Source organism: Syngnathus leptorhynchus, chromosome 14 (assembly GCF_054491065.1).
Source record: "Syngnathus leptorhynchus isolate UIUO chromosome 14, UIUO_Slep, whole genome shotgun sequence".
Taxonomy (NCBI): Eukaryota; Metazoa; Chordata; class Actinopteri; order Syngnathiformes; family Syngnathidae; genus Syngnathus; species Syngnathus leptorhynchus.
This window is the reverse complement of record NC_141208.1, coordinates 2,188,135-2,211,042: the sequence shown is the minus strand read 5'-3', so window position 1 is coordinate 2,211,042 and position 22,908 is coordinate 2,188,135. Positions and strand designations below refer to the sequence as shown.

The 22,908-nt window shown below is 45.8% G+C and overlaps 2 protein-coding genes across 2 annotated transcripts in view; one reads left to right on the top strand and one right to left on the bottom strand.

Moving 5' to 3' along the window:
* dnah9l (dynein, axonemal, heavy polypeptide 9 like) overlaps window positions 1–17,157 on the top strand; it is a 23,285-nt gene extending 6,128 nt beyond the window's left edge. Inside the window, exons 24-90 of the mRNA XM_085930277.1 lie at window positions 58–141; window positions 224–382; window positions 571–693; window positions 884–1,006; window positions 1,090–1,314; window positions 1,378–1,596; window positions 1,718–1,885; window positions 1,975–2,100; window positions 2,168–2,275; window positions 2,344–2,475; window positions 2,542–2,702; window positions 2,796–2,952; window positions 3,092–3,237; window positions 3,301–3,417; window positions 3,485–3,623; window positions 3,687–3,779; window positions 3,871–4,065; window positions 4,201–4,278; window positions 4,358–4,490; window positions 4,554–4,681; window positions 4,783–4,931; window positions 5,006–5,156; window positions 5,257–5,388; window positions 5,460–5,633; window positions 5,709–5,913; window positions 6,048–6,213; window positions 6,276–6,378; window positions 6,452–6,589; window positions 6,659–6,760; window positions 6,822–6,983; window positions 7,058–7,141; window positions 7,467–7,576; window positions 7,653–7,815; window positions 7,895–8,018; window positions 8,152–8,294; window positions 8,465–8,626; window positions 8,742–8,801; window positions 8,870–9,043; window positions 9,182–9,328; window positions 9,551–9,664; window positions 10,486–10,629; window positions 10,738–10,920; window positions 11,093–11,194; window positions 11,282–11,416; window positions 11,491–11,664; window positions 11,733–11,865; window positions 11,960–12,062; window positions 12,156–12,278; window positions 12,353–12,557; window positions 12,635–12,799; window positions 12,862–13,002; window positions 13,060–13,230; window positions 13,483–13,605; window positions 13,682–13,875; window positions 13,948–14,096; window positions 14,172–14,299; window positions 14,465–14,602; window positions 14,737–14,826; window positions 14,889–15,080; window positions 15,149–15,268; window positions 15,333–15,392; window positions 15,452–15,634; window positions 15,711–15,893; window positions 15,963–16,078; window positions 16,214–16,326; window positions 16,400–16,540; window positions 16,611–17,157. Of these exons, the coding sequence (XP_085786403.1) occupies window positions 58–141; window positions 224–382; window positions 571–693; window positions 884–1,006; window positions 1,090–1,314; window positions 1,378–1,596; window positions 1,718–1,885; window positions 1,975–2,100; window positions 2,168–2,275; window positions 2,344–2,475; window positions 2,542–2,702; window positions 2,796–2,952; window positions 3,092–3,237; window positions 3,301–3,417; window positions 3,485–3,623; window positions 3,687–3,779; window positions 3,871–4,065; window positions 4,201–4,278; window positions 4,358–4,490; window positions 4,554–4,681; window positions 4,783–4,931; window positions 5,006–5,156; window positions 5,257–5,388; window positions 5,460–5,633; window positions 5,709–5,913; window positions 6,048–6,213; window positions 6,276–6,378; window positions 6,452–6,589; window positions 6,659–6,760; window positions 6,822–6,983; window positions 7,058–7,141; window positions 7,467–7,576; window positions 7,653–7,815; window positions 7,895–8,018; window positions 8,152–8,294; window positions 8,465–8,626; window positions 8,742–8,801; window positions 8,870–9,043; window positions 9,182–9,328; window positions 9,551–9,664; window positions 10,486–10,629; window positions 10,738–10,920; window positions 11,093–11,194; window positions 11,282–11,416; window positions 11,491–11,664; window positions 11,733–11,865; window positions 11,960–12,062; window positions 12,156–12,278; window positions 12,353–12,557; window positions 12,635–12,799; window positions 12,862–13,002; window positions 13,060–13,230; window positions 13,483–13,605; window positions 13,682–13,875; window positions 13,948–14,096; window positions 14,172–14,299; window positions 14,465–14,602; window positions 14,737–14,826; window positions 14,889–15,080; window positions 15,149–15,268; window positions 15,333–15,392; window positions 15,452–15,634; window positions 15,711–15,893; window positions 15,963–16,078; window positions 16,214–16,326; window positions 16,400–16,540; window positions 16,611–16,858 (9,534 nt within the window). The 3' untranslated portion in view covers window positions 16,859–17,157. The remainder of the gene's footprint in view (window positions 1–57; window positions 142–223; window positions 383–570; window positions 694–883; window positions 1,007–1,089; window positions 1,315–1,377; window positions 1,597–1,717; window positions 1,886–1,974; window positions 2,101–2,167; window positions 2,276–2,343; window positions 2,476–2,541; window positions 2,703–2,795; window positions 2,953–3,091; window positions 3,238–3,300; window positions 3,418–3,484; window positions 3,624–3,686; window positions 3,780–3,870; window positions 4,066–4,200; window positions 4,279–4,357; window positions 4,491–4,553; window positions 4,682–4,782; window positions 4,932–5,005; window positions 5,157–5,256; window positions 5,389–5,459; window positions 5,634–5,708; window positions 5,914–6,047; window positions 6,214–6,275; window positions 6,379–6,451; window positions 6,590–6,658; window positions 6,761–6,821; window positions 6,984–7,057; window positions 7,142–7,466; window positions 7,577–7,652; window positions 7,816–7,894; window positions 8,019–8,151; window positions 8,295–8,464; window positions 8,627–8,741; window positions 8,802–8,869; window positions 9,044–9,181; window positions 9,329–9,550; window positions 9,665–10,485; window positions 10,630–10,737; window positions 10,921–11,092; window positions 11,195–11,281; window positions 11,417–11,490; window positions 11,665–11,732; window positions 11,866–11,959; window positions 12,063–12,155; window positions 12,279–12,352; window positions 12,558–12,634; window positions 12,800–12,861; window positions 13,003–13,059; window positions 13,231–13,482; window positions 13,606–13,681; window positions 13,876–13,947; window positions 14,097–14,171; window positions 14,300–14,464; window positions 14,603–14,736; window positions 14,827–14,888; window positions 15,081–15,148; window positions 15,269–15,332; window positions 15,393–15,451; window positions 15,635–15,710; window positions 15,894–15,962; window positions 16,079–16,213; window positions 16,327–16,399; window positions 16,541–16,610) is intronic.
* On the bottom strand, window positions 16,793–22,908 carry map3k20b (mitogen-activated protein kinase kinase kinase 20b). The gene is made up of 11 exons (XM_085930115.1): window positions 22,735–22,908; window positions 21,626–21,713; window positions 20,899–21,000; window positions 20,704–20,769; window positions 20,605–20,633; window positions 20,373–20,510; window positions 20,042–20,128; window positions 19,167–19,241; window positions 18,977–19,083; window positions 18,187–18,367; window positions 16,793–18,089 (listed from the first exon to the last, which is right to left on the bottom strand). The coding sequence occupies exons 1-11, from the start codon at window positions 22,891–22,893 to the stop codon at window positions 17,274–17,276; spliced, it is 1,848 nt and encodes a 615-aa protein (XP_085786241.1). The 5' UTR covers window positions 22,894–22,908; the 3' UTR covers window positions 16,793–17,273.

Sequence of the window (22,908 nt, the reverse complement as noted above, 5' to 3'; positions counted from 1 at the left end):
GAAATGCATTTGAGACCCACAAGGCCTTGCGGAATTCATTTTCTTTCTCCCTTACAGAGCAGCATAGAGGACTGGACCAAGACACCATGGAAAGAGATCAACGTTGAGCAAATGGACATGGAGCTCAGACGTTTTGCAAAAGTACAACTTTTGTAGATGCTCTAAAAATGCTGAACAGTTTAGATGGGAGCACTCATATCCAATTGCTTGTTGCGCATTCTAGGAGATGAAGATGCTAGATAAGGATGCGCGTTTGTGGGATGTCTACGTGGGTCTGGAGTCAACGGTGAAGAACCTGCTGACGTCTCTGAGAGCGGTCAATGAGCTGCAGAACTCTGCTGTCAGGGAGAGACACTGGCAGCAGCTAATGAATACAACCAAGGTATGGATGGCCACTTTGAGAGTCAATATTGGGTTCCCCTTCTATCAGCAGATTTGACGAATATTGCAAACATACTCCCTGGGCCATACTTTCTGAGAATGACCCATACGCATAATCCATATGCAATTGCCTTCGATATTGAATTGAAATGTGGTCCTGGTCCGTCTTGGGTTCCCTTTGGTCCACAGGTAACGTTTGTGATGGGAGAGGACACGACTCTCGGAAACCTGTTGGAATTGCAGCTTCACCGTGTGGAGGACGAGGTCAAAAATATAGTGGACAAGGCCGTGAAAGAAATGGCGATAGAGAAGGTCAGCATAACCAAACACCACATGTACAGTATATTGGGTTTGAGCCTGCAAAGGCAATCCTTGCCACCAACAAATACCAAACTTAGTTGCTCCAAGACCTTTTCCAGCATCAGAAAAGGACCAACTCGTAACCCTTCCTATTTTTGTTTGAGATATTTGATTAAACAAATACAACCATCTATTTTGTCAGGTCTTGTCAGAGATTAAGCAGACATGGAGTTTTATGTCATTGTCCTATGACACGCACGTCAATACTGGAATCCCTCTTCTCAAAGCAGATGAGAACCTAATAGAAACCCTTGAAGACAACCAAGTAAAACTCTATCATGTTGGATGGATTGTGAAGATAATGGTTGAGGCAGTTCTAGACCCTCATGACCATAAATTTCTTTTCAGGTGCAGCTGCAAAACATCCTCATGAGCAAGTATATAGAATACTTTCAGCCGGAAGTGAGTGTATGGCAGAGGAAGCTGATGGTGGCTGACCTGGTCATCTCCTTGTGGATGTCAGTGCAGAAGACCTGGGCCCACCTCAATAGCATATTCACCAACAGCCAAGACATCCGCTGCCAGCTGGCCAATGATGCTGAGCGCTTCCAGGGAATACACAATGACTTTCAGGTACTTGATGCACACAAGTGCCCTACATTACAATGCATTTTTATTTGAATTTCTTCTCCCTAGAGTTTGATGAGTCAGGTGGTGCAGAACAGAAATGTGTTGGAAGTGACCAACCGGCCTGGCTTCCTGGAGAACCTGGAGGCACTGCAGCAGAGACTGTCTGTATGTGAGAAGGCCCTGGCAGAGTACCTGGAGACCAAGAGACTCACATTCCCCAGATTTTACTTTGTGTCTGCTTCCGACCTGCTGGAGATTGTCTCCAAGGGAACGCAACCCAAACAGGCAAGGGATCAAATCCAATAAGAAATCCACAAAGGTCTAGGAGGATGCAGTTTACGGATGATTACAGAAGGATAAACCAGTCTCTTGGTTTGAGTTCGAGTGAATACATTTTGTTTTTCAGGTGACCAAACATTTGCTCAAGCTATTTGACAACATAGCAGACCTTCGCTTCAAGGAGTCACACAGGGATGAAGGAGGAGCCATGGACGGCGACACCGTGGCCGTAGGGATGTACAGCCGGGAGGGAGAATATGTTCCATTCTCTGAGCCGTGTGTTTGTAAAGGACAGGTTTGAAATGCTCCATTTGATTGAACCAACAAACATAGTAGTCCTGCCGATCCATATTTCTTTGCATGTATTTTCTACATCCAATCTAGGCGGAGTGCTGGTTGGGTGCATTGGAGAGCAGCATGCGTCGGACCATTCAGAAGGAAATCCAGGAGGCGGTAGCCGCCTACGAAGATAAACCACGGGATCAGTGGCTCTTTGATTACCCTGCACAGGTCCCACAAACTCGAATGCGTAGAACATCCCACTCACTTTATGTAACATGCTCATGTCGTGCTGTAGGTGGGATTGACTGGCAGTCAAGTGTGGTGGGCCACAGATGTGGGCATTGCCTTTGCAAGGGTGGAGGAAGGATTTGATACGGCTCTCAAAGAATACAATAAAAAACAGGTTGGCGAAAGATGAAAGGGAAAAGCAAATGTTTTTCCTTAATAAATGATATATTTGTTGATTGGCAGATCACGCAGCTCAACTCACTGATCCATATGCTGTTGGGAGATTTGACGCCCGGGGACAGACAGAAAATTATGACCGTCTGCACTATTGACGTCCATGCCCGAGATGTCGTGGCCAACCTCATAACTCAAAAGGTTGAACGCTTAAATAGGATCACTGGAATTCTTGACTATTTTGATCTGGCTTTTTTTGAAACGCAGGTGACAACAGGTCAAGCTTTCGCATGGCTCTCCCAGTTGCGCCATCGTTGGGACGATGAAACGCGACATTGTTACGTTAATATCTGTGACGCCCAGTTCCGCTTCAGTTATGAATACCTGGGTAACACCAACAGGCTGGTCATCACACCTCTTACTGACAGGTACTAGTGCATTAGATCTAGGAGACATGTTGATTAAAAGTAGGTTTCATGTCTAACTAAGTTTAAATATGAAATAAACCCTGCTCATATCAGGTGCTACATAACATTGACCCAGTCCCTCCATCTCACTATGAGTGGCGCCCCCTCTGGGCCGGCTGGTACCGGTAAGACTGAGACCACCAAGGATTTGGGACGATCCCTGGGCATCATGGTTTATGTCTTCAACTGCTCAGAGCAAATGGACTACAAGGTAACGCTATCCTTTTTGTAAAGATTTTCTTTTATCATTTCAACAACACGGAAGAACTGACAATTTGTGTAACTCACCCCTATGAAAGGACGTAGTAAAATATTTGCAAAAAGGTGATAATAGCTATATGTTCCTCCAGTCTATTGGGAACATTTATAAAGGTCTGGCTCAGACTGGAGTGTGGGGCTGTTTTGACGAATTCAACAGGATCTCTGTGGAAGTTCTCTCCGTGGTGGCCGTGCAGGTCAAAACCATACAGGACGCAGTACGCAACAAAAAACACAAGTAAATATGTAAATCCCACTCTGAGCTTATGTTTTATTATTTAACGCAACGCTGCGTATGTAGGTTCCATTTCCTTGGAGAAGAAATTGAGCTGAAGCAAACTGTGGGAATCTTCATCACATTGAATCCAGGTTATGCAGGCAGGGCTGAGCTCCCGGAGAACCTCAAGGCTCTCTTCAGGTCTGTCACTTGGACAATATCCTGTCAAACGTTCAAATTATCATGAGGCGGCTTTTCAACCACCCAGGCCTTGTGCCATGGTGATCCCGGACTTTGAGCTCATCTGTGAAATCATGCTGGTGGCGGAAGGGTTCATAGATGCACGCTTGCTGGCACGCAAGTTCATCAGCCTCTACACGCTCTGTAAAGAACTGCTGTCCAAACAGGTACATCATTTTCATTGAAGTCGGCAAAAGAACAATGGCCTGATTGTACTCCCTCTGGATCAGGATCATTATGATTGGGGTTTAAGAGCCATTAAATCCGTTCTGGTGGTGGCTGGCTCACTGAAGCGAGAGGAGCGTAGCAGACCGGAGGAACAGGTGGGCATCAATGTGTCACGTTCGGACAAGCATCTGGATGCAGTCGTTTAGCAATTGAGATTACATTCACCAATCCCATTTTTCTCCTCAGGTGCTGATGCGGGCGTTAAGGGACTTCAACCTGCCAAAGATAGTGACCAACGATGTGCCCATATTTCTTGGTCTTATTAGCGACCTCTTCCCTCAGTTGGATGTTCCACGTAAAAGAGACCCTGAATTGGAAAATGCTGTACGACAATCACTTAGTGAGCTGAGCCTTCAGCCAGAAGAAAACTTCATACTGAAGGTACAAATCTATCAATTTTGTTCTTTCACTGTGTATGCCAAGAAAATTTTGAATTGCAAATTGAATTGAAAAATTAGAAATCCCCTTTTTGGATATGTTGGTCAAACAATATCAAAATATAATTTGTCTTTCCAGGTCACTCAGTTGGAGGAGCTGCTGACCGTCAGACACTCAATATTTGTCGTGGGTGGACCAGGAACTGGAAAGAGCCAGGTTGACACAATTTTTATTACAGCTGTATTATCACAGCTTCTTGTTACATTTTTCGATTGACAAACAATTTTCACAACAGATCTTGAAGACCCTCCATAGGACCTATGCAAACATGAAGATGAAGCCAGTGTGGCATGACATCAACCCAAAAGCCGTGACCACAGATGAGTTGTTTGGATATCTTCACCCCGCCACCAGAGAGTGGAAGGACGGTAAGGGAACATCACAATTCATTTCAGCACATGCTCAACGTTTTGCTGCGTTTTCTGCTTCAGGCGTGTTCTCGACTACCATGAGAGAACTGACTTCAGTTACCCACGACGGCCCCAAATGGATCGTTCTAGACGGGGACATTGACCCCATGTGGATCGAGTCGCTAAACACAGTTATGGATGATAATAAGGTCCAGAAGAGTTTATTTTTTTTGTCAACCTGTATAAAAAGCTAAATAAATTCTAAAGGTTCAAAATGCATTTGCTTAAATACCCCCTTCTGTTTGTCAAGGTACTGACTCTGGCCAGTAATGAAAGGATCAGTTTGTCCTCCTCCATGCGTCTGCTCTTTGAGATTTCCCACCTGAAAGCTGCAACACCGGCCACTGTGTCCAGAGCGGGAATCCTCTACGTCAACCCCCAGGACGTGGGCTGGACCTCGTAAGGCGCAAGCTCACCCTCATACACACAATCAAGCTCACCTCAACTATGGTTTGGCCCAACTGTGTCTCCAGTTTCGTCACAAGCTGGATAGAGACCCGGCAGGCCCAGTCAGAGCGAGCTAACCTCACTATTCTATTTGACAAGTATGTTCCGTACTGTCTGGAGCAAGTCCGCTGCAACCTGAAAACTATCACTCCTATTCCGGAAAACAGCATGGTGCAAGTAAGGTGTTCTTTTTGTCCTCATCTGACGCAGAAATTTGTGGCACTGCGCAAAAGGTTGATGATGTCCTTGTTGCATTCTTGTGTAACCCATCGATCAGACACTGTGCTCCTTGTTGGACTGCCTGCTGACAGATGACAACGCTCCTCCTGACTCCCCCAGAGAACTTTATGAGAGTTACTTTGTCTTCGCCTGTGTGTGGGCCTTTGGAGGAGCCCTCTTCCAGGATCATGTAGGTTTCTGTCGTGCATTGCATGGCAACATCCAGATTCAAATGGTGCTAACTTTTTGCCCCTGGTGTAGCTTCATGACTATCGTGCTGAATTCAGCCGTTGGTGGTCAAAAGAAATGAGAGCTGTCAAGTTCCCCTCCCAAGGAACCGTCTTTGATTATTTTATTGATCCTGAGACAAAGAAATTCACACCCTGGAGTGAGAAGATGGGTCCTTTTGAGCTGGAGCTTGATGTGCCTTTGCAGGTTCTGTACCATTGATTGCCCACAAAATGTGCTGACGTGTACTTTCAACAAGGTCCTTTTTTGTTTGTTCTTCAGACAGTGCTTGTCCACACCCCAGAAACTATCTGTCTGACTTATTTCATGGACCTACTACTCAACAGAGGCAAACCCATTATGCTAGTAGGCAACGCAGGAGTAGGGAAAACTATCCTCGTGTCTGATAAAGTCTGCAAACTGAAGGAGGACTACATGGTGGCTAAAGTCCCCTTTAACTACTACACCACCTCAGCAATGCTACAACGTAAGATTGGTTCTCTGGCTAAAGTACTGTCTGACATAGAAGAAGTGCTTTGGTGCTATTAATCTTATTCCATCCTAGACTTGGACGGAATGTTAGCTTTTCGATTTGTTTTGTAAGCACTAATTTGCATTTAGGTGCACTGGAAAAACCACTCGAGAAGAAAGCAGGTCGTAAATTTGGACCTCCTACCACCAAGAAACTCATCTACTTCATAGATGACCTCAACATGCCCGAGGTGGACGTGTACGGGACGGTCCAGCCTCACACACTCATACGTCAGCACCTGGACTATAACCACTGGTGAGACGCACGCTTGTCTTCTCCACATGCAAGCTCCATTGACCCAGTTTGATTCTTTGCAGGTATGACAGACAAAAGCTGGTACTGAAAGACATTTATAACTGCCAGTACATCACCTGTATGAACCCAACAGCCGGGAGTTTCTCTATTAACCCTCGACTGCAGGTGCAGACTGCAGGAAAAATAAAGTATACCAAACTTGTGTGATGACGGCTTATACTCTGCTTTGTTCATACAGAGACATTTCTCCGTCTTTTCGGTCCATTTCCCCGGCGCCGATTCATTGGCCACCATCTTCTCCAGTATCTTGTCGGCTCACTTCCTGCAGGGTGGATTCAGCTACGGTGTCTCACGATCGGTCGGACCGCTCGTACAGGTGCAGCCTCATATTTGCGTCGATGAAAATCTCATGTCGCAGCGTGCCAAATTCTATCAATCCCTGCAGGCGGCCGTCTCTTTGCACCAAAAAGTCAGTCAGAACTTTCTGCCCACTGCAATTCGCTTCCATTACATTTTCAACTTGAGAGACCTTGCCAATATCTTCCAGGTAATATCAATGCATAAAATAAAAAATGTTGCGAATTAAACATCTTTGAATGGTTGCACAGGGTATCCTGTTTGCCCAGCCCGAGTGCATTCGATACCCCATGGACCTTGTTCATCTGTGGCTTCATGAGAGCTCCAGGGTATACTCAGATAAACTGATGGAAGAGAAAGATGTGGAGGTCTTCAACAAAATCCTGCTGGACACTGGCAAGAGATACTTTGAGGTATACAGCGAAGAATGTCAAATTAATGACGGCCACTCAAGTGTCACTCGCTTGTTTCTGCTGCACCTGTCCAGGGAATCGATGAGTCCGTTTTCATCCACCAGCCTTTGGTGTACTGTCACTTTGCTCAAGGGGTGGGAGAGCCTCGCTATCACCTGGTAAGCATTCAGGTCAGGGCTTCTTTTGCAATCATCCATTCATTGTCTGTCAAGCATGATGCAATTAATTGATTTGGACTTCAATTAATTTATTTAGGAGGAGATTTCAAGCTCTATATTCATAAAGGCTTGATGCAGCGAGGCAGCCGTCATATCTAATCTGTCTGAATCACTGAGGAAGAATGTGCATTCATTAGCAAACTAATTACCTTTCCGCACGCTTTGCTTTTAATTTAATGGACTCTTCATGAGAAATTAAAACGATTCCAGTATCTGGAAGTAATTACAAAAGCGATGCACTTTGCGAGCTTGTTTATTTTCTCAGGCATCAGACTGGGAGAAACTCCAAAAGATGCTCATTGATGCTCTGGAACATTATAATGAGCTGCATGCTGTGATGGACTTGGTGCTGTTTGAGGAAGCTATCCAGCATGTGTAAGAACACAACGCATACATGCAAACATATATAGATGTGAGTCACAGAGCATATACGTGTGTTCCATGCGTGAAGATGTCGAATCAGCCGCATCCTGGAAGCTCCCTACGGTAATGCCCTGCTGGTGGGGGTCGGCGGCAGCGGGAAGCAAAGTCTCTGTCGGCTGGCTGCCTTTCTCAGCACGCTTGAAGTCTTCCAGATTACGCTGCGTAAAGGCTACGGCTTCAATGACCTTAAAGTAAACCAAAATGTCAACTCACTGTGCCACTACTATCCCGGATGTCCAAACGACAGCATTGTTTTCTTCACGTTTTCAGAGTGACATAGCAGCGTTGTATATGAAGGTCGGAGTGAAGAACCTTGGCACGGTGTTCCTTTATACGGATGCGCAGGTTCCCGATGAAAGTTTCCTGGTGCTCGTCAATGACATGCTGGCTTCGGGTTAGTCCGCCGCTTCGGTAAAAATGTCTTCCTAGGTGGATGGACGTGATCGTTTGATGCAGGTCTTGCGTTCAATTTGATTGGATCCAGTGGTTGGAAAAAAGACGTGACTTTGAAGATTTGAGTATTTCAGGGGACATCCCAGACCTGTTCAGTGATGAAGAAGTGGACACCATTTTGACATCAATGCGAATGGAGCTGCGAGGTTTAGGACTTCTGGATTCCAGAGACAATTGCTGGAGCTTCTTCATTGAGCGAATACGAAGACAGCTTAAGGTCCACAGTGCTGTTTGATATAAAAGTATTGCTCTGGCAGTTAGTGTGTGTGTGTGTGTGTGTGTGTGTGTGTGTGTGTGTGTGGGGGGGGGGGGGGGGGGGGCAATCAACTCTTGCATTATTGGTCTTTTCAATTTACTCTTCATCTGCTATCTGTTTTACGTCGACAGGTTGTGTTGTGTTTTTCCCCCGTGGGTTTCACACTGCGGACACGAGCGCGGAAGTTTCCGGCTCTGGTGAACTGCACTGCTATCGATTGGTTCCACCCTTGGCCTCAGCTCGCTTTGCAGTCCGTCAGCAACACTTTCATAGAGAAGATACCTGCACTGGAGGTCTTCATGTTGCTAACATGCTTTTTTTTTTTTTTTTTTACATATATATACAGAGTATTTTATTTTTTTATTGAAATGTATTATTTAACATATTACAACAATTTATCTTCTGCAGCCTAATGTGAGGACGCCCATCAGTGAGTTCATCTCCCACGCCCACACCAGCGTCAATGAGGTAAGCTTTTTGGTAAAGCACAAAAGGGGAGACCTCACCTCCTGACGTCGCATCTGGCACCATCATAGGTCAGCGCCAAGTACCAGCAAAATGAGAAGCACTACAACTACACCACGCCAAAGAGTTTCCTGGAGTTCATGAAGCTTTACAGCAACCTGTTGGGGAAGAAACGAACAGAGCTCAGTCAGATGACGGAGAGATTAGAGAACGGACTGCAGAAGCTGCAGAGCACCGCCTCGCAGGTCTGCGATAGTTTTTGTGAGCTTTATCGTCTCTTACTCTTAAGACTTGAGACATGCAACTTATTCCCACTTCTATTCCAGAAATAAAATACATACCATGACAATAAATTGTTGTTTTTTCCTTCACTTTCTTGCCAGGTGGAGGATCTTAAAGCTAAGCTAGCGGCGCAAGAGGTAGAACTGTGTCAGAGGAACACAGACATTGAGGCTCTCATTGCTCAAATAGGACAACAGACTGACAAGGTCAACCAAGAGAGAGCTGTGGCTGATGCTGAAGAGCAAAAGGTAAAGAGATGTTTGGGTTATATTTGTTCACTGCCATTATGCATTTCCTGGATTACTTTACGCAGTTTTAACCAGTGCATACTATGTCTAGTGCTTCCTCCAACGTCCCCAAAACATACATTTTAAGTTCATTGAAGACCAAACCCATGATGATCCTAATTAGGATGAGCAGTGGGGAAAAAAGTTTGATGGATTCTGGTGAAATCCAACATTTCTCTTTAGGTGGAGGCCATTCAAGCTGAGGTGAGCAAACAGCAGCGAGAGACAGAAGAGGACCTAGCTAAGGCTGAACCTGCCCTCCAGGCCGCCAATGTGGCCCTCAATACACTCAACAGGGTAACATGAAGCAATGAGTACAGTCAATTTTCCAAATGAACAAACTTGTAAAAAATAAATTGCTCTCTTAAATGATCACAAATGCTCCATAAACACAATATTAAATAAACAAAGGTAACTTACTTTCAATGTTGCGAGTTCACTTCAAAGTTGTGTCTCCTCACGTCTTACTTATTGCGTTAGCTTGTCGCTAGGTGTTTGGCAAAGTCCGTGCGCTAGTATTAGCCTCGGTAGTAGCGGCTAAATTCAATCACTAACGTCTTCTGCTGAGTAGTTCACTCAACCGACCAACTCAATGCATCCTTGCTGAGCAATTTTGGCAGCAAAGTTGCTCTTTTCTGGATCCACTTAATTGTCTTTCTCTCGGCCATCTTGTCGTCGTCGTTCTTAAGCCCCGCCCCCCCCCCCCCCTCCTCTTTATGTACTCTGACCCCGGATGTGATTCACGCATTTACAACAATAATACAACACAAATTTATTATTCATCCCTCATTTTTCCCATGTACAAACCAATTAAAAAAGAAATTATTTGCTATTCACTAACATCACTCAATATTCAACCTTCTTACATTGACAAACCTTGTAACTTTATTGCTGATAAATATATTTGAACTTTTTTATGCCCTTTTGAATTTATATTCACTTGAAAATATGTTTAAATTGGTTACACCAATATCTCACAAAAAATAAACATCATCAAAACTATGGTGTGGTGAAATACATTGATGATGGTTTTATTCCTCTTTAGTGTTTATAGAGTGAAAGAATGAACACATTTTTGGGGCCACCCTCCACAAATTGTATTTGTGTATACCGTCCAGTTGAATCTGACCGAGCTGAGGACGTTCCCAAACCCTCCGGTGATCGTCACCAACGTCACAGCAGCGGTTCTGGTGCTGCTCGCTCCTCAGGGCAAGATCCCCAAAGATCGTAGCTGGAAGGCTTCCAAGGTGGTCATGAGCAAGGTGATTCTTTCATGCAAATCTTTGAAAGAATCATGTTGGTATCCTTTCTTTTATATTTCACCATGAATGAGACAGAAATCAATCAGGTGTCCTCCCGCTGCTGTCTAGGTGGACGACTTTCTGCAGGCCCTCATGAACTTTGACAAGGAGCACATCCCCGAGGCTACAGTAAAGGTTGTGAGGGATGATTACCTTAGTGACCCCGAGTTCAACCCTGAATTTGTGCATCACAAATCTTCCGCTGCCGCTGGGCTCTGTGCCTGGGTGATCAATATGATTCGCTTCCATGAGGTATGAGAATGGAGCCAATGTCAATGTCTGTGTAAACATTTTCCTACTTTCAATTCTTACGCTGCTACGGATAGATTTTTGTGAGTACATCTTCAAACTTTATTCAGTAGAAATATATATATATATATATTTTTTTCTATACTGGGAGGAAATGAAGAGAATTCTTCCGCAGGTATTCTGTGAGGTGGAGATGAAGAGGAAGTGTCTGTCACAAGCCAACGCTGACCTCGCCGAGGCCGCAGAGAAGCTTCAGGTCATCAGGAAGAAATTGACTGTGCGTGTCTCACTGAACATTTGGCTCACGCAGGCCATGCTTGAAATTGAAAAACTTGCTCGAAACTATTTCAAAAACGTTTTTCAGGAATTGGACAGCAGCCTGGAAACTTTGACGGGCCAATATGAGAAAGCCACATCGGAGAAACTGCGTTTTCAGAAAGAAGTGAACTCCACCAACAAGACGATTGAATTAGCCAATCGGCTCGTCAAAGGGTTACAGGTAGCGCTCGGTGATTATTTGAGTGATGTAAAAATAACCTGTCTTTCATTTAATAGCTTTGTCTTTTCTATCAGAGTGAAAACGTCCGTTGGGCCCACTCAGTGGCTCAGTACCATGAGCAGGAGGCCACGCTTTGTGGAGATGTCCTCCTAACTGCAGCTTTCATATCTTATGCTGGCTCCTTCTCCAAGAAGTACCGCAGGGAGCTGGTGGACAACCTATGGAGGCCTTTCCTCCGCAGCCAGAAGGTGCTCGATTCAAATTGATGTCAATAGAATTCTTCTCAAATTTTGGGTTGTTTTGCTCTTTCCAAAAGATCCCCATTCCCATGACAGCCGATTTGGATCCTGTGTGCATGCTGACCGACGGTGCCATGGTAGCCCAGTGGAACAATGAAGGCTTGCCAGGAGATGAAATGTCCACCCAGAATGCCACCATCCACACTAATTGTGAGTGATGACAAAACTTCCACATTGCCTTTATTAATGCTTTAAGATAAATAAAAAAAAACTGTGGCTAACAAATCAATGCGTTTTGCTTAAGGTGAACGCTGGCCCCTCCTCATTGACCCTCAGCTCCAGGGCATCAAATGGATCAAGAGTCGCTATGGCAACAGCCTCAAGGTTGTCAGTCTGAGTCAAAAAGGGTCCGTCCGTCTGCTTCACATTACAACACACAATTTGAAGGTGTCTGTTTTTATCTTTTGCACTTGACTCAAACTTGCACCTCGTTGCTTCAGTTACGTGGACGTGATCGAGCGAGCCGTCGTAGCTGGAAATACCGTGCTCATCGAGAATATAGAGGAGACGCTTGACCCGGTTCTTGACCCGCTCTTGGGTCGACACACAATCAAAAAGGGCAGGTAAGAAAATACACACAAAGATTACGATTGGATTTACCTTGTGTACGAAGAAGCCTGCCTTGCTTGCTCTGCAGTTGTATCAAGGTGGGCGACAAGGAGTGCTTCTTTCATCCTGGCTTCAGACTCATCCTTCATACCAAATTGGCCAATCCTCACTATAAACCAGAAATTCAGGCTCAGACCACCCTTATTAATTTTACTGTGACCAGGGATGGACTGGAGGACCAACTCCTTGCTCAGGTTGTCAACCAGGAGAGGCCGGACCTTGAGCATCTCAAGGTACAATAGAAATAAAATTTTCACTTATTCACTACCTTTGACGGCTATAGACGTAAAAACAATTTAATTTCCTCCAGAGCGAACTGACAAAACAGCAGAACATCTTTAAGATTGAGCTGAAGCTTCTGGAGGACGAACTGCTGACAAGGTTGTCTGCAGCCGAGAGTAATTTTCTGGGTGATAATTTGCTGGTAGAGAAGCTCGAGAGTACCAAGCACACTGCCGCTGAGATTGAGATGAAGGTATTTATCGGGAAACACCACCCATAGTAGTCAGTCGAATAACACGGAAAACTCCTTCCCAGGTGGTGGAAGCTAAAGTCAACGAGGTGAAGATCAACGAAGCCAGAGAACATTACCGTCCAGTAGCTGTCAGAGCGTCACTTCTCTACTTTATCATGAACGACCTCAACAAGATCAACCCCATGTACCAGTTTAGCCTCAAGGTAAGCAGATATCACACTCTTGGTCACTGCAAAAGAAGAACATCTCACCGTCCTCAGGCATTCAACGTGGTCTTCCACAAAGCGGTGGACATGGTGGAGCCCTGCGAGGACGTGACCAGCAGAGTGAAAACGCTTATCGATTGTGTGACATATTCCACCTTCAATTACATCAGCATGGGACTCTTTGAGAGGGACAAACTCACATTTGCAGCACAATTGGCCTTTCAGGTATTTGTGTTTGAACATGTAGCATTGCTGGTAATCACTGGCGGAGCTAGCATTTTTTTCCTTGGGGCTGGGGAAGGGAGGCACGGGGTGGTCAAGGATATCTCAGGGCGACCGGAACACAGAAAAACATTTTACATCCACCCAAAACATTTCTGAAAACACTTTTTACTTTTATTTCTGGGCTGGGGAGGTAGTGCCCTCCCCTGCCCCCCCTATGCCCGCCAGTGCTGAGATAAATCTCTTTCTTTCCAGTTGCTCCTAATGAGTAAGAAGATAGATGTGCGTGAGCTGGACTTTCTGTTACGCTTCAACATCGATCACTCTTACCTAAGCCCTCTGGACTTTCTCTCCAACACTACGTGGAGCGCCATTAAGGTATGTTTTACATTCCTTACACAATTTGTTTTGAAATAATTTTTAATCATAGCTCCATACATTTTTTTACATTTAGGTGATGAGTTTCACTGATGAGTTTCGAGGTCTGGACCGAGACATTGAAGGCTCTCCTAAGCGCTGGAAAAAAATGGTGGAATCCGAGTGTCCAGAGAAGGAGAAGTTCCCTCAGGAGTGGAAAGGCAAAAGTTCCCTGCAGAAACTCATCATGATGAGAGCTCTGAGACCTGACCGCATGACATATGCTGTCAAGTGAGGAGCATCTCACTTTTTCCCAGATGAGAAGTACAATTTCTTATTGCAATTGGTTTCTTGCCATTGTAGGAACTTTGTGGAGGAGAAGCTTGGGGTGAAATATACAGAAGGCCGTAAGACAGAATTTGCAAAATCTTTCAGAGAAAGTGGTCCAGCTTCTCCCATGTTCTTCATCCTATCTCCTGGAGTGGACCCACTTCAAGATGTAGAGTCGCTTGGTACAACAAAAGGAAACCCAAGTGGATAAACATACCGTGCAAAAGACTTATTCCGCTACTTCTTATCCCGCTCAGGGAGAAAGCTGGGCTTCACCATCGACCTTGGCAAGCTTCACAACGTGTCCTTGGGTCAGGGGCAAGAAGCGGTGGCTGAGGTTGCCATGGAAACCGCCGCAAAAGAGGGTCACTGGGTCATATTGCAGGTGCTCTTGACATATGACTGATGAATGAGAACATTTCTGTACAGCATTTTTGACTCTTGACCTCTCATCTCAGTTTAACACAGCATAACATAATGACACGTGTATACCGAGAGCAGCTCAAAGAAGAAGAAGACGGTGGTAAAGGTTTGCTAATAATCTGTGCAGAACATCCATCTGGTCGCTCGCTGGCTGGGCTCACTAGAGAAGCTTCTGGAGCGCTACTCTGAAGGCAGTCATCCCGACTACAGAGTATTTATGAGCGCTGAGCCTGCACCAAGCACCCAGGAACACATCATTCCTCAGGTACATGCAACAAGCAGCGTAATATTTTCTTGATTTTGTACAGTCACAATATTAGGTACAGGAATTCTGCATATCATTAGGCAAAGGATTTTCTAGGATTTGAAATGCAATCAAATAGTTTTTTTTCTGTCCAGGGCATTCTAGAAAATTCCATCAAGGTCACTAATGAGCCTCCAACAGGAATGCATGCTAACTTACATGCAGCTCTGGATAACTTTGACCAGGTCAGTGTCTCCCATGCTTCAGTCAGTCAAGGTCAATTTTGATGATGTCATTCCTTGCGCAGGGCATCCTGGACCAGTGTAGCCGCGAGCAGGAGTTTAAGACCATCCTATTCTCTCTGTGTTACTTCCATGCCTGCGTGGCCGAGCGGAGGAAGTTCGGACCTCAGGGATGGAACAGGAAATACCCGTTCAATACCGGAGACCTCACCATATCGGTGAATGTCCTGTACAACTACCTGGAGGTCAATGCACAGGTGGGTTCCTGCACAATGATGAGAAAAATGTCTCCGATATGATCATGTCCATTGTGTTCACGATGAAGGTGCCATGGGAGGACCTGAGGTATCTTTTTGGCGAGATCATGTACGGAGGACACATCACGGATGACTGGGATCGAAGACTCTGCAGAACATACCTGGAAGAATATATGCAGACCAACCAGGTTGGCGCCCAGGGGAAAGTCACAATTCCGATATTGAAGGAAAAACTGCTTTGTTTTTATTTAGTTTGACAGGAAGCTTGCATTGGCTCCAGGATTTTTGGTTCCATCCAACCTGGACTACAAGGTAAGGCTTTTCTAGAAAACTCCACTTCTGGCAGGATCTCCATCAAACTTGTCTTCCAGGGCTACCACGACTTCATAGATGAGATGCTGCCCCACGAAAGTCCCGTGCATTACGGGTTGCACCCCAACGCAGAAATTGACTTCCTGACCGTGATGTCAGATAATCTTTTCCGCACCCTGCTGGAGCTACAGTCTCCTGATGCTGTGATAGGAGAAGGGACCTCTGGGACAATGGAGGAGAAGGTAGTGACACCAAGGATGACATTTCCGTGACGGCAACATTTTGGCATTCTTTTGTTTTTTTGAACGGCAATGACAGGTGAAAACAGTGTTGGATGAGGTTCTGGAGAAACTTCCAGAGCAGTACAACATGACTGACATCACTGCCAAGACAACTGAAAGATCTCCATACATCCTGGTTTGCTTCCAGGAGTGTGAGCGCATGAACATGCTCATCGGCGAGATAGGGCGCTCACTCGAGGAGCTTGACCTGGGGCTCAGAGTATGCTTAACCCTCGCTACATCTTTGTGTGGGTGACCTTCTACTTAATCGCCATGTCCTTCTGTCAAGGGAGAGCTTGCAATCTCCCCTGAGATGGAGAAACTCCAGGTGGCTTTGTTTCTTGACAATGTTCCTGACGCTTGGACCAAGCTGGCCTATCCGTCCACCTACACCCTCGCCACTTGGTATGTGGTGGTTGCTGAGTAACAAGTGACCCGACGAATTTCGTCAAACTATTTATTGCCACTGACAGATTAAAAATTAAATTACAAATTTGGAATGTCTTGATAGCAGTGTGTGTGTGTGTGTGTGTGTCTTAGGTACAATGATGTGTTACAGCGTTGCAAAGAGTTAGACAGCTGGACTCAGGATTTATCACTACCCACTGTTGTGTGGCTCAGTGGACTCTTCAACCCACAGTCCTTCCTCACCGGTACTGCACACTCCATCCCATGAGACCACCCTACATTTTTAGTCTTTGAGAAAATCCTTTTCTTCATCTTTAGCCGTGATGCAGAGCTTGGCTCGTAAGAACGAGTGGCCACTGGATAAAGTCAACCTGACTGTGGACGTGACCAAGAAGTTTAAGGAGGAGTTTAACCAGCCTGCAAGAGAAGGCGCTTTTGTATATGGACTTTACATGGAAGGTAGGAGTTACCTTCAACGTGGATCATCTTCCTTTTCTCGTTTTTATGAAATGAATGATCATTTTCAAAGGAGCCAGATGGGATACTCAGGCCGGAGTGATTACAGAAGCACGTTTAAAGGAGCTGACCCCAGCCATGCCCGTTATTTCTGTCCGAGCTGTGCCCAACGACCGACAGGAGACCAGGAACATCTACGAGTGTCCTCTTTATAAGACCAAGATCAGAGGGCCCACGTATGTGTGGACTCTGAGCCTGAAAACAAGGGAACGCCCTGCCAAATGGATCCTGGCCGGAGTGGCTTTGCTGCTTAGCGTGTGACTCACTTGTTGTTGTTTTTTTGGTGCGTGTGAGTGTCTCTTTTTCCTCCTCTATCATTTATTTTAATAATCATAAAAACATGACCTTACGGCATATTGTGGTGAGATTTGTATCACTTTTTTTTATTGAAAAATGAAAAATCACACAAGATCACAGTTAGATCTGATCCAAATCTACTCCAATCTACACACTAAGCAAAAAACACACAGACATACAGTATGTTATGTAGCAGTACAGTAAATTACACAGGTGAAGCCTTTAACATTGACAGCAATCATCTCTGTGTCTTCTGTCTTCACAGTACATACACAATGGTTTAGTTTATTGCTCGATAAAAAAAAAAAGGAACATTTGAACAAATAAATGATGTGTTAATACACACAAAGAAATTGTTTGTGTTACGGCCGCGTGTCTTCTAATCGCTGTCGGACCAGTCGAGCTCCATCATGTCCATGGCGGCGGTGGCCATGTTGATTTTGGATCCGTGTCGCACGCTGCAGCTCTTCACAGAGTTCTGATTGGAGGAAGCCCGCATGCTCACCTGCACCCCTGAGTGACCCCTGACCCCCATCTCGCTCCTGAGCTTCACCATCCCCACATCCCCCATGTTTACGTCCATGTCGCCTAGCCTGTCCATCTCCCCCATGCTGTCCAAGGACAGCATGTCCCCCAAGCCCCCCAAAGTGCCACTGAGACCTTTTAGCATGTCGGGAAGCCTCCCTCCTTCAAGCCCTCCCTCGTCCACTTTTTCTGCCTCCCACCCTCCGTCCTGTTGCCCCTCCGCCTCTCCGAAGCCGCCCGAGTAGCCTCGGACGATAGTGGTCACCCTGCTCCTCTGCATCCCGCCTCTCTCCACGTCCCCCTCCTCCCACGTCCTCTCCTCGCGCTCCAGCCTCCCCCCCGGGAAGCTCCTGAGCGTCACCTGCACCCTTCCTCCCTCCAAGCTCCCGCCTTCATCCCTTTGGCCCCAGCCCTTCTCCTCCAGGGTGCCCTCCTCTTCCTGCAAGCCACGGAGCATGACGTGCAAGCGCCCGCTGTCCAGAGAGCCCACCCCTCTCTCCAGAACCGGACCGCTGCCCCCTCTTTCGCTGTCGCCGTTGCTGAGAGTGCGAAGGAGGCAGCTGACGCCCGCACCGCTGACCCCTGCACTGCTGAGCCCCGCACTGCTGGAGTCTTGAGAGTGCGAGCGGAAGAAGGAACCGGTGGAACCCATGGACATTGGTGTGAAGAACTGATGGGAGGCAGAGACAGAATTTGAATGAGCAGTTTGGCCAAATCAATGACACGTAATCGGAACGAGATGGACATGACTTCACCACGTGACTCACTGGCGACATGTTGGATCGATCCATGAGTAAGGAGGTGGGGCTCGGAGTCATGTTGGACCTTTCCATCAGCCTCTCCTCCCACAACCGAAGCCGCCTCTCCCGCTCCTCCAGCTCCTTCTCCTTGGAGTAGAGCTCCCTCTCCAGCTTCCGAAGACGCTCTAGTGTCGACTCAATTTCACACCTGGAATGTGTGCGTGATACATTTTCATCTCTCAATGTCTTTACATTTCATTTGTAAGTATAGGCCATTACCACAAGAGGCCGCTAGAGTCCCAGTGACCAAATGCTATGTTCTTTAATATTCTCAGGGACACAAAACAAATCAATCACGTTGCCATCGTGTGCGTCCCTGTTCAATCACACCACACCAAAATGTAGAAATGACAGTCTCGCTGTAAACATGCACAGAATGTCACACCTTCCTTTTTCTGCTGAGGGCAGCCGCAACCTCCCTCTTATCTATCACAATTGCAGCCAACCCCCCCCCCCCCCCCCCCCTCCTGCAGCTCACATGCGGCCTACACATTCTCATGGCCACTCTTTCTTGTCACGTCTGTCTTCGTTGGAGGGACGACGGCGGGGGAGCAGAGGAGTTTCTATCGTGAACACTTAGCAGGGCAGGGGGGCTTATTATAGACTGGAACAGAGTACAGGGTCAGTAATCTGGAGCTCAATAGCCCATAGACCTCTATATGGGGCGGGTGGGGAGAGAATAGACATTTGAGAATGGCATCAACTTTTTTTTTTTTTACCTGCCACCAAAGCATTGGTTGAGCGTGTGTGTGTTTACCTCCACTGGTCCTTGTTATGCAGAAAGGAGTTGCACTGGTCAGGAAGTCTGCTATCATTCGCCATTGTCTCCAAGGTTACCAGCACCTGTTTGAATTGCGGACGCTCCTGTGAACACAAAGATGATCGATTAATTTATGACATCAAATTCCATTATTTATGACAACGAGATGCAATAGGCATTGATTTACCTTAGGCTCGGCTTGCCAGCACTTCCTCATCAGTTCTGCAAAACTTGCTGGGCAACTGGTGGGGATGGTAAGCCTCTACACAAGAAATGATTTGGAACAAACATTTTCCAAAGTTTACCATTGAAAAGTGTTATTTGAGTACAGTTTTCATTTGATGATATTTAGGTGCAGTATTGAAACTGTGCTTAATGTTACAAAATACTTCATTACTGTTACACGTAAAAAAATTTTTTTAAAAATGCCGCTCCGTTAAAAAAAAACAAAAAAAATTCACTTCCAGGTCTGAATGAGACCAGACAACTCCATCGTACCGTGGCAGTAAATGGAAACTGTTTTCTGCGGGGATTAATCCTAAAATATCAGCCACTCGGTGAGGAGCGAGAGATCAAGTAGGAGGGTCAGGAGGCGAGAGTGGTGAAGCAACCAAGTGGGAAAGCAGAGAGAGACACTGGGAAAGAGGAGTGGGGGGGGGGGGGGGTTATTTAGGGAGAGAATTTGGAAAGTAGCCAACAGCTACAAGGAATCATGTTCTCTGGGCTGTTTGTTGGCCCCCGTCGTGTGAGCGAGCGAGTGCGGCAGTCAACTAAAACATCATCTCCAATAAACGTCGTCAATCGGCTGGCCCTCTTATCGCCAACATCCTAAATTCTATATTTCTCCTCAAGCTGTAAAAGAAGCAAAAGTGGAGGGACTGGCCGAGCTCCACCGGAGACCTTACCAGAGCACATGACTGACGTCAGGACTAAAAATAGACTTCAGCGGCTCACAGTGGAAACCATGAGAGCATCGCATTGTTCGTCCGGCCTCCTCAAATGCTGTCTGTATACTTTACATGTTCATAGTGTGTTTGTTCACATGTGTATGTGTGTGTGTACCTCTTGTTTCTCCACCACCAGCCATGCGACCTGCAGCCCCTCAAAGCCCTTGAAAGGTACTTCACGAGTCAGCATCTCCCACAGCACCTGCTCACACAGCACACAGTGTTTGTCTTTGCATAAGAACATTGCCTGCGTGACACATTGATGAATAGCAGAACACAGCGAGGCCGTCGTTGCGTGTTTGGGGCTCCGCAACACTCGTCTGACAAATTTACTGTGACCGGCGGAGACACATTACTTACATAAGTCACATTCTCAAGTCAAATCGACTATGGTGATATCTGTGACTCAAATAGGAATTTCGAAGCGGCATCGGGAAGTATCTCACCACGCCATATGAGTACGTGTCACAGGTCTCGGAGACAGGCAGGCTCTGAATGACCTCCGGAGCCATCCAGGGAAAAGTGCCCACCACGGTCATGTGAGTGGTGTGGGATAAGAACTTGGATGCACCAAAGTCACAAATCTGCAATTCCATTAGAACAAAAAAAGTGAATCCAAATAATTTCTCAAAAGGCGCGGATGAGTTGAATATATCAGGAAGACTTTCGAACATTCACCTTAAGCACTTTGTCTGCTGTCATGACCACTGGGGGGAAAAAAAATCAATGTTAGAATGTGGAAGTGGAAGAAGAAATAATAGCAGAACTTTGCATTACCATTCCGTGACTTGAGGTCTCTGTGGATGACTTTGATGGGAGCCTCTGCGTGGAGGTAGTGCATTCCTAATAACAATTACAATTGACAGCATCATGAAAAACTGCATTGTATGTATAAAATGATAAATATATCTCAGTATTTTTGGATTGACTGCTCTGTAGTGGTGCAGCTTGGTGGTGGTCTTTAGGAAATACCTTTAGCCATCTGTATGGCCCACATCATGATCTGCTCCATGTCCATCTCCTCACTCTGCTCACTGGATAGGTACTCGAAAAGAGACCCACCACTGGCATATTCTGCACACAGTTACAGCGCCATTTCTTTACATGGAACCAAAGTCAAGTATCATCAGCCCCATTCACCTTACTCCCACAATATGACGAAATTGCTTTTTTTGTAACGTTGGATCCGACTCGATGTTGACTAATACATCAGCTCTGACCAAACGCAAGTCATGCTTTATCGTTACAACATGCTGGTGTCACTTTCAAATGTCCAGCCAGGAAAAAGCAGCAATAACTCACAAGTCAAATTGTACATCAAGTAGTAGACGATTACTGTATTGGAGCGCATGCTAGCTTGAGTTGTTTGTTTCCACAGGAAAGGTCAAACGGTGTGTTAGCATTAAGCTAGCTATAAAGTTACCAGGTTGTTTAAACACATAATGCTTTTGTTTTTGATTTACTTTATCGGTATATTTTAACTGGGATTGGTAATTGACATCTTAAAGACTTTTTTTGGGCGGGGATGGCAAGAATTGCTCACTTGCTGGGAAGTGAGGAGCTTACTGCCGCCATCTTGGAAAATTTCTGTTCGCAAGTCAAAGCAATAATTTGGTTGCGCAACAGCTTGTTTCTTGAAAACCCCAGAATGTGACACACTTACACACACATACATACACACACTCACACAGGGTCAGACCTGTGACGATGCCATAGTTGGGAGATTCCAGCACGGCTCCATAAAACTGAATGATGTTCTTATGACTCAGGACACTGAGAATCTCAGCCTGCATGGGAAGACGAGCCAAGTGTGAGACATTATTAACCTCCTCCTCTCCCGTGACCGCAGCAAAGAAACTTGAGCTTTGAGATAATCGAGTGTAAATCATTTGTAAGCGTACAACTTCAATCCTTGAACTGTTGTGTGATTAATGCGATGTTTGAGACTTGGCGCCACGGTAGCAAACAAGGCCTTCATCCGGTATTGCTCGTAGGCTTTGGGAAATAATGCCATTTGACTAAATTGGTCATTTAGTCATTTAATCTTTGTTCAATCTATTTATGATAGCGATTCATAGCGACAGGCAGGGATAAGCGGCAGAAGGTAAATGATTCTAATTTTTTGGTACCAGTCTGTCACGGCACTGTGCGCAAGAGCAGTTATTTTACGAAACCGACGGCACTTTGAAAGTACAGAAGACAAGTTAAAACGCCGCTCACAAAACGAAGCACCCGTTTACATGAAGCGACGCAGGAATGCCTTTGAAGGATTCCTTCCATTAGCCCGTTACTGACGGATGACCACCATGTGCACGTTTTTCCTTTTCTGCCCAATGAGAACGAAACAAGTCTGACAATTAATCAACCTGCTCTTTGTTTTTTTCTCCGTCATCAGACACACTTGACATGACATTGTTTCCTTGAGTTGGAAATGACATTCCTGCCAACTTCCTGCCATGGCAGTTAACAACCCCTCTACTATTTTGATATTAATAGCCCGGCCGGCTGGAAATTGCCATTGGATTCTCCTCGCCGTGTGACGTCACCACGTCCCTAATGTACATTTTACCCCAATGTACAATAGGAGGAACCCGTCATAAATCATTTCTTCTTCCATTAAGTGTTGCATGGGCGGGGAACACACAGAGAGGTATGTTTTAGATAAACACAAAATGGGAGGGGGGGGGGGGGGGTCTCTGGGAAGGGATTCGTGCTCTGATTTGAAGCTTTTGAATTATTTTATGACATTTTGCCAGTTTGCCATCATCAATGGCTGCATGTCTCGGTATGTGCACATGGATGTCCTACCTCTTTATCGATCTTCAGAAGCTTCTTCACTGCCACTTCCTTGTCTTGGGATATCCAAAGGGCCCTGTAGACGCTGCCAAAGCTGCCTCCTCCACAGTTCTCATAGTAAAGCAGGTCCTCGTGCTTTATCTGGACAAACGACGAGCCGGGGGACGACATGGCATACTGGCTCTC

Coding starts and splice junctions, on each gene's coding strand:
- map3k20b (XM_085930115.1), bottom strand. CDS start 22,893: ATGTCGTCCCCCGGCTCGTCGTTTGTCCAGATAAAGCACGAGGACCTG. Junction 20,129..20,372: donor ACACGTACTCATATGGCGTG/GTGAGATACTTC, acceptor CTGTGTGAGCAG/GTGCTGTGGGAGATGCTGAC. Junction 19,084..19,166: donor GCTGGCAAGCCGAGCCTAAG/GTAAATCAATGC, acceptor TTGTGTTCACAG/GAGCGTCCGCAATTCAAACA.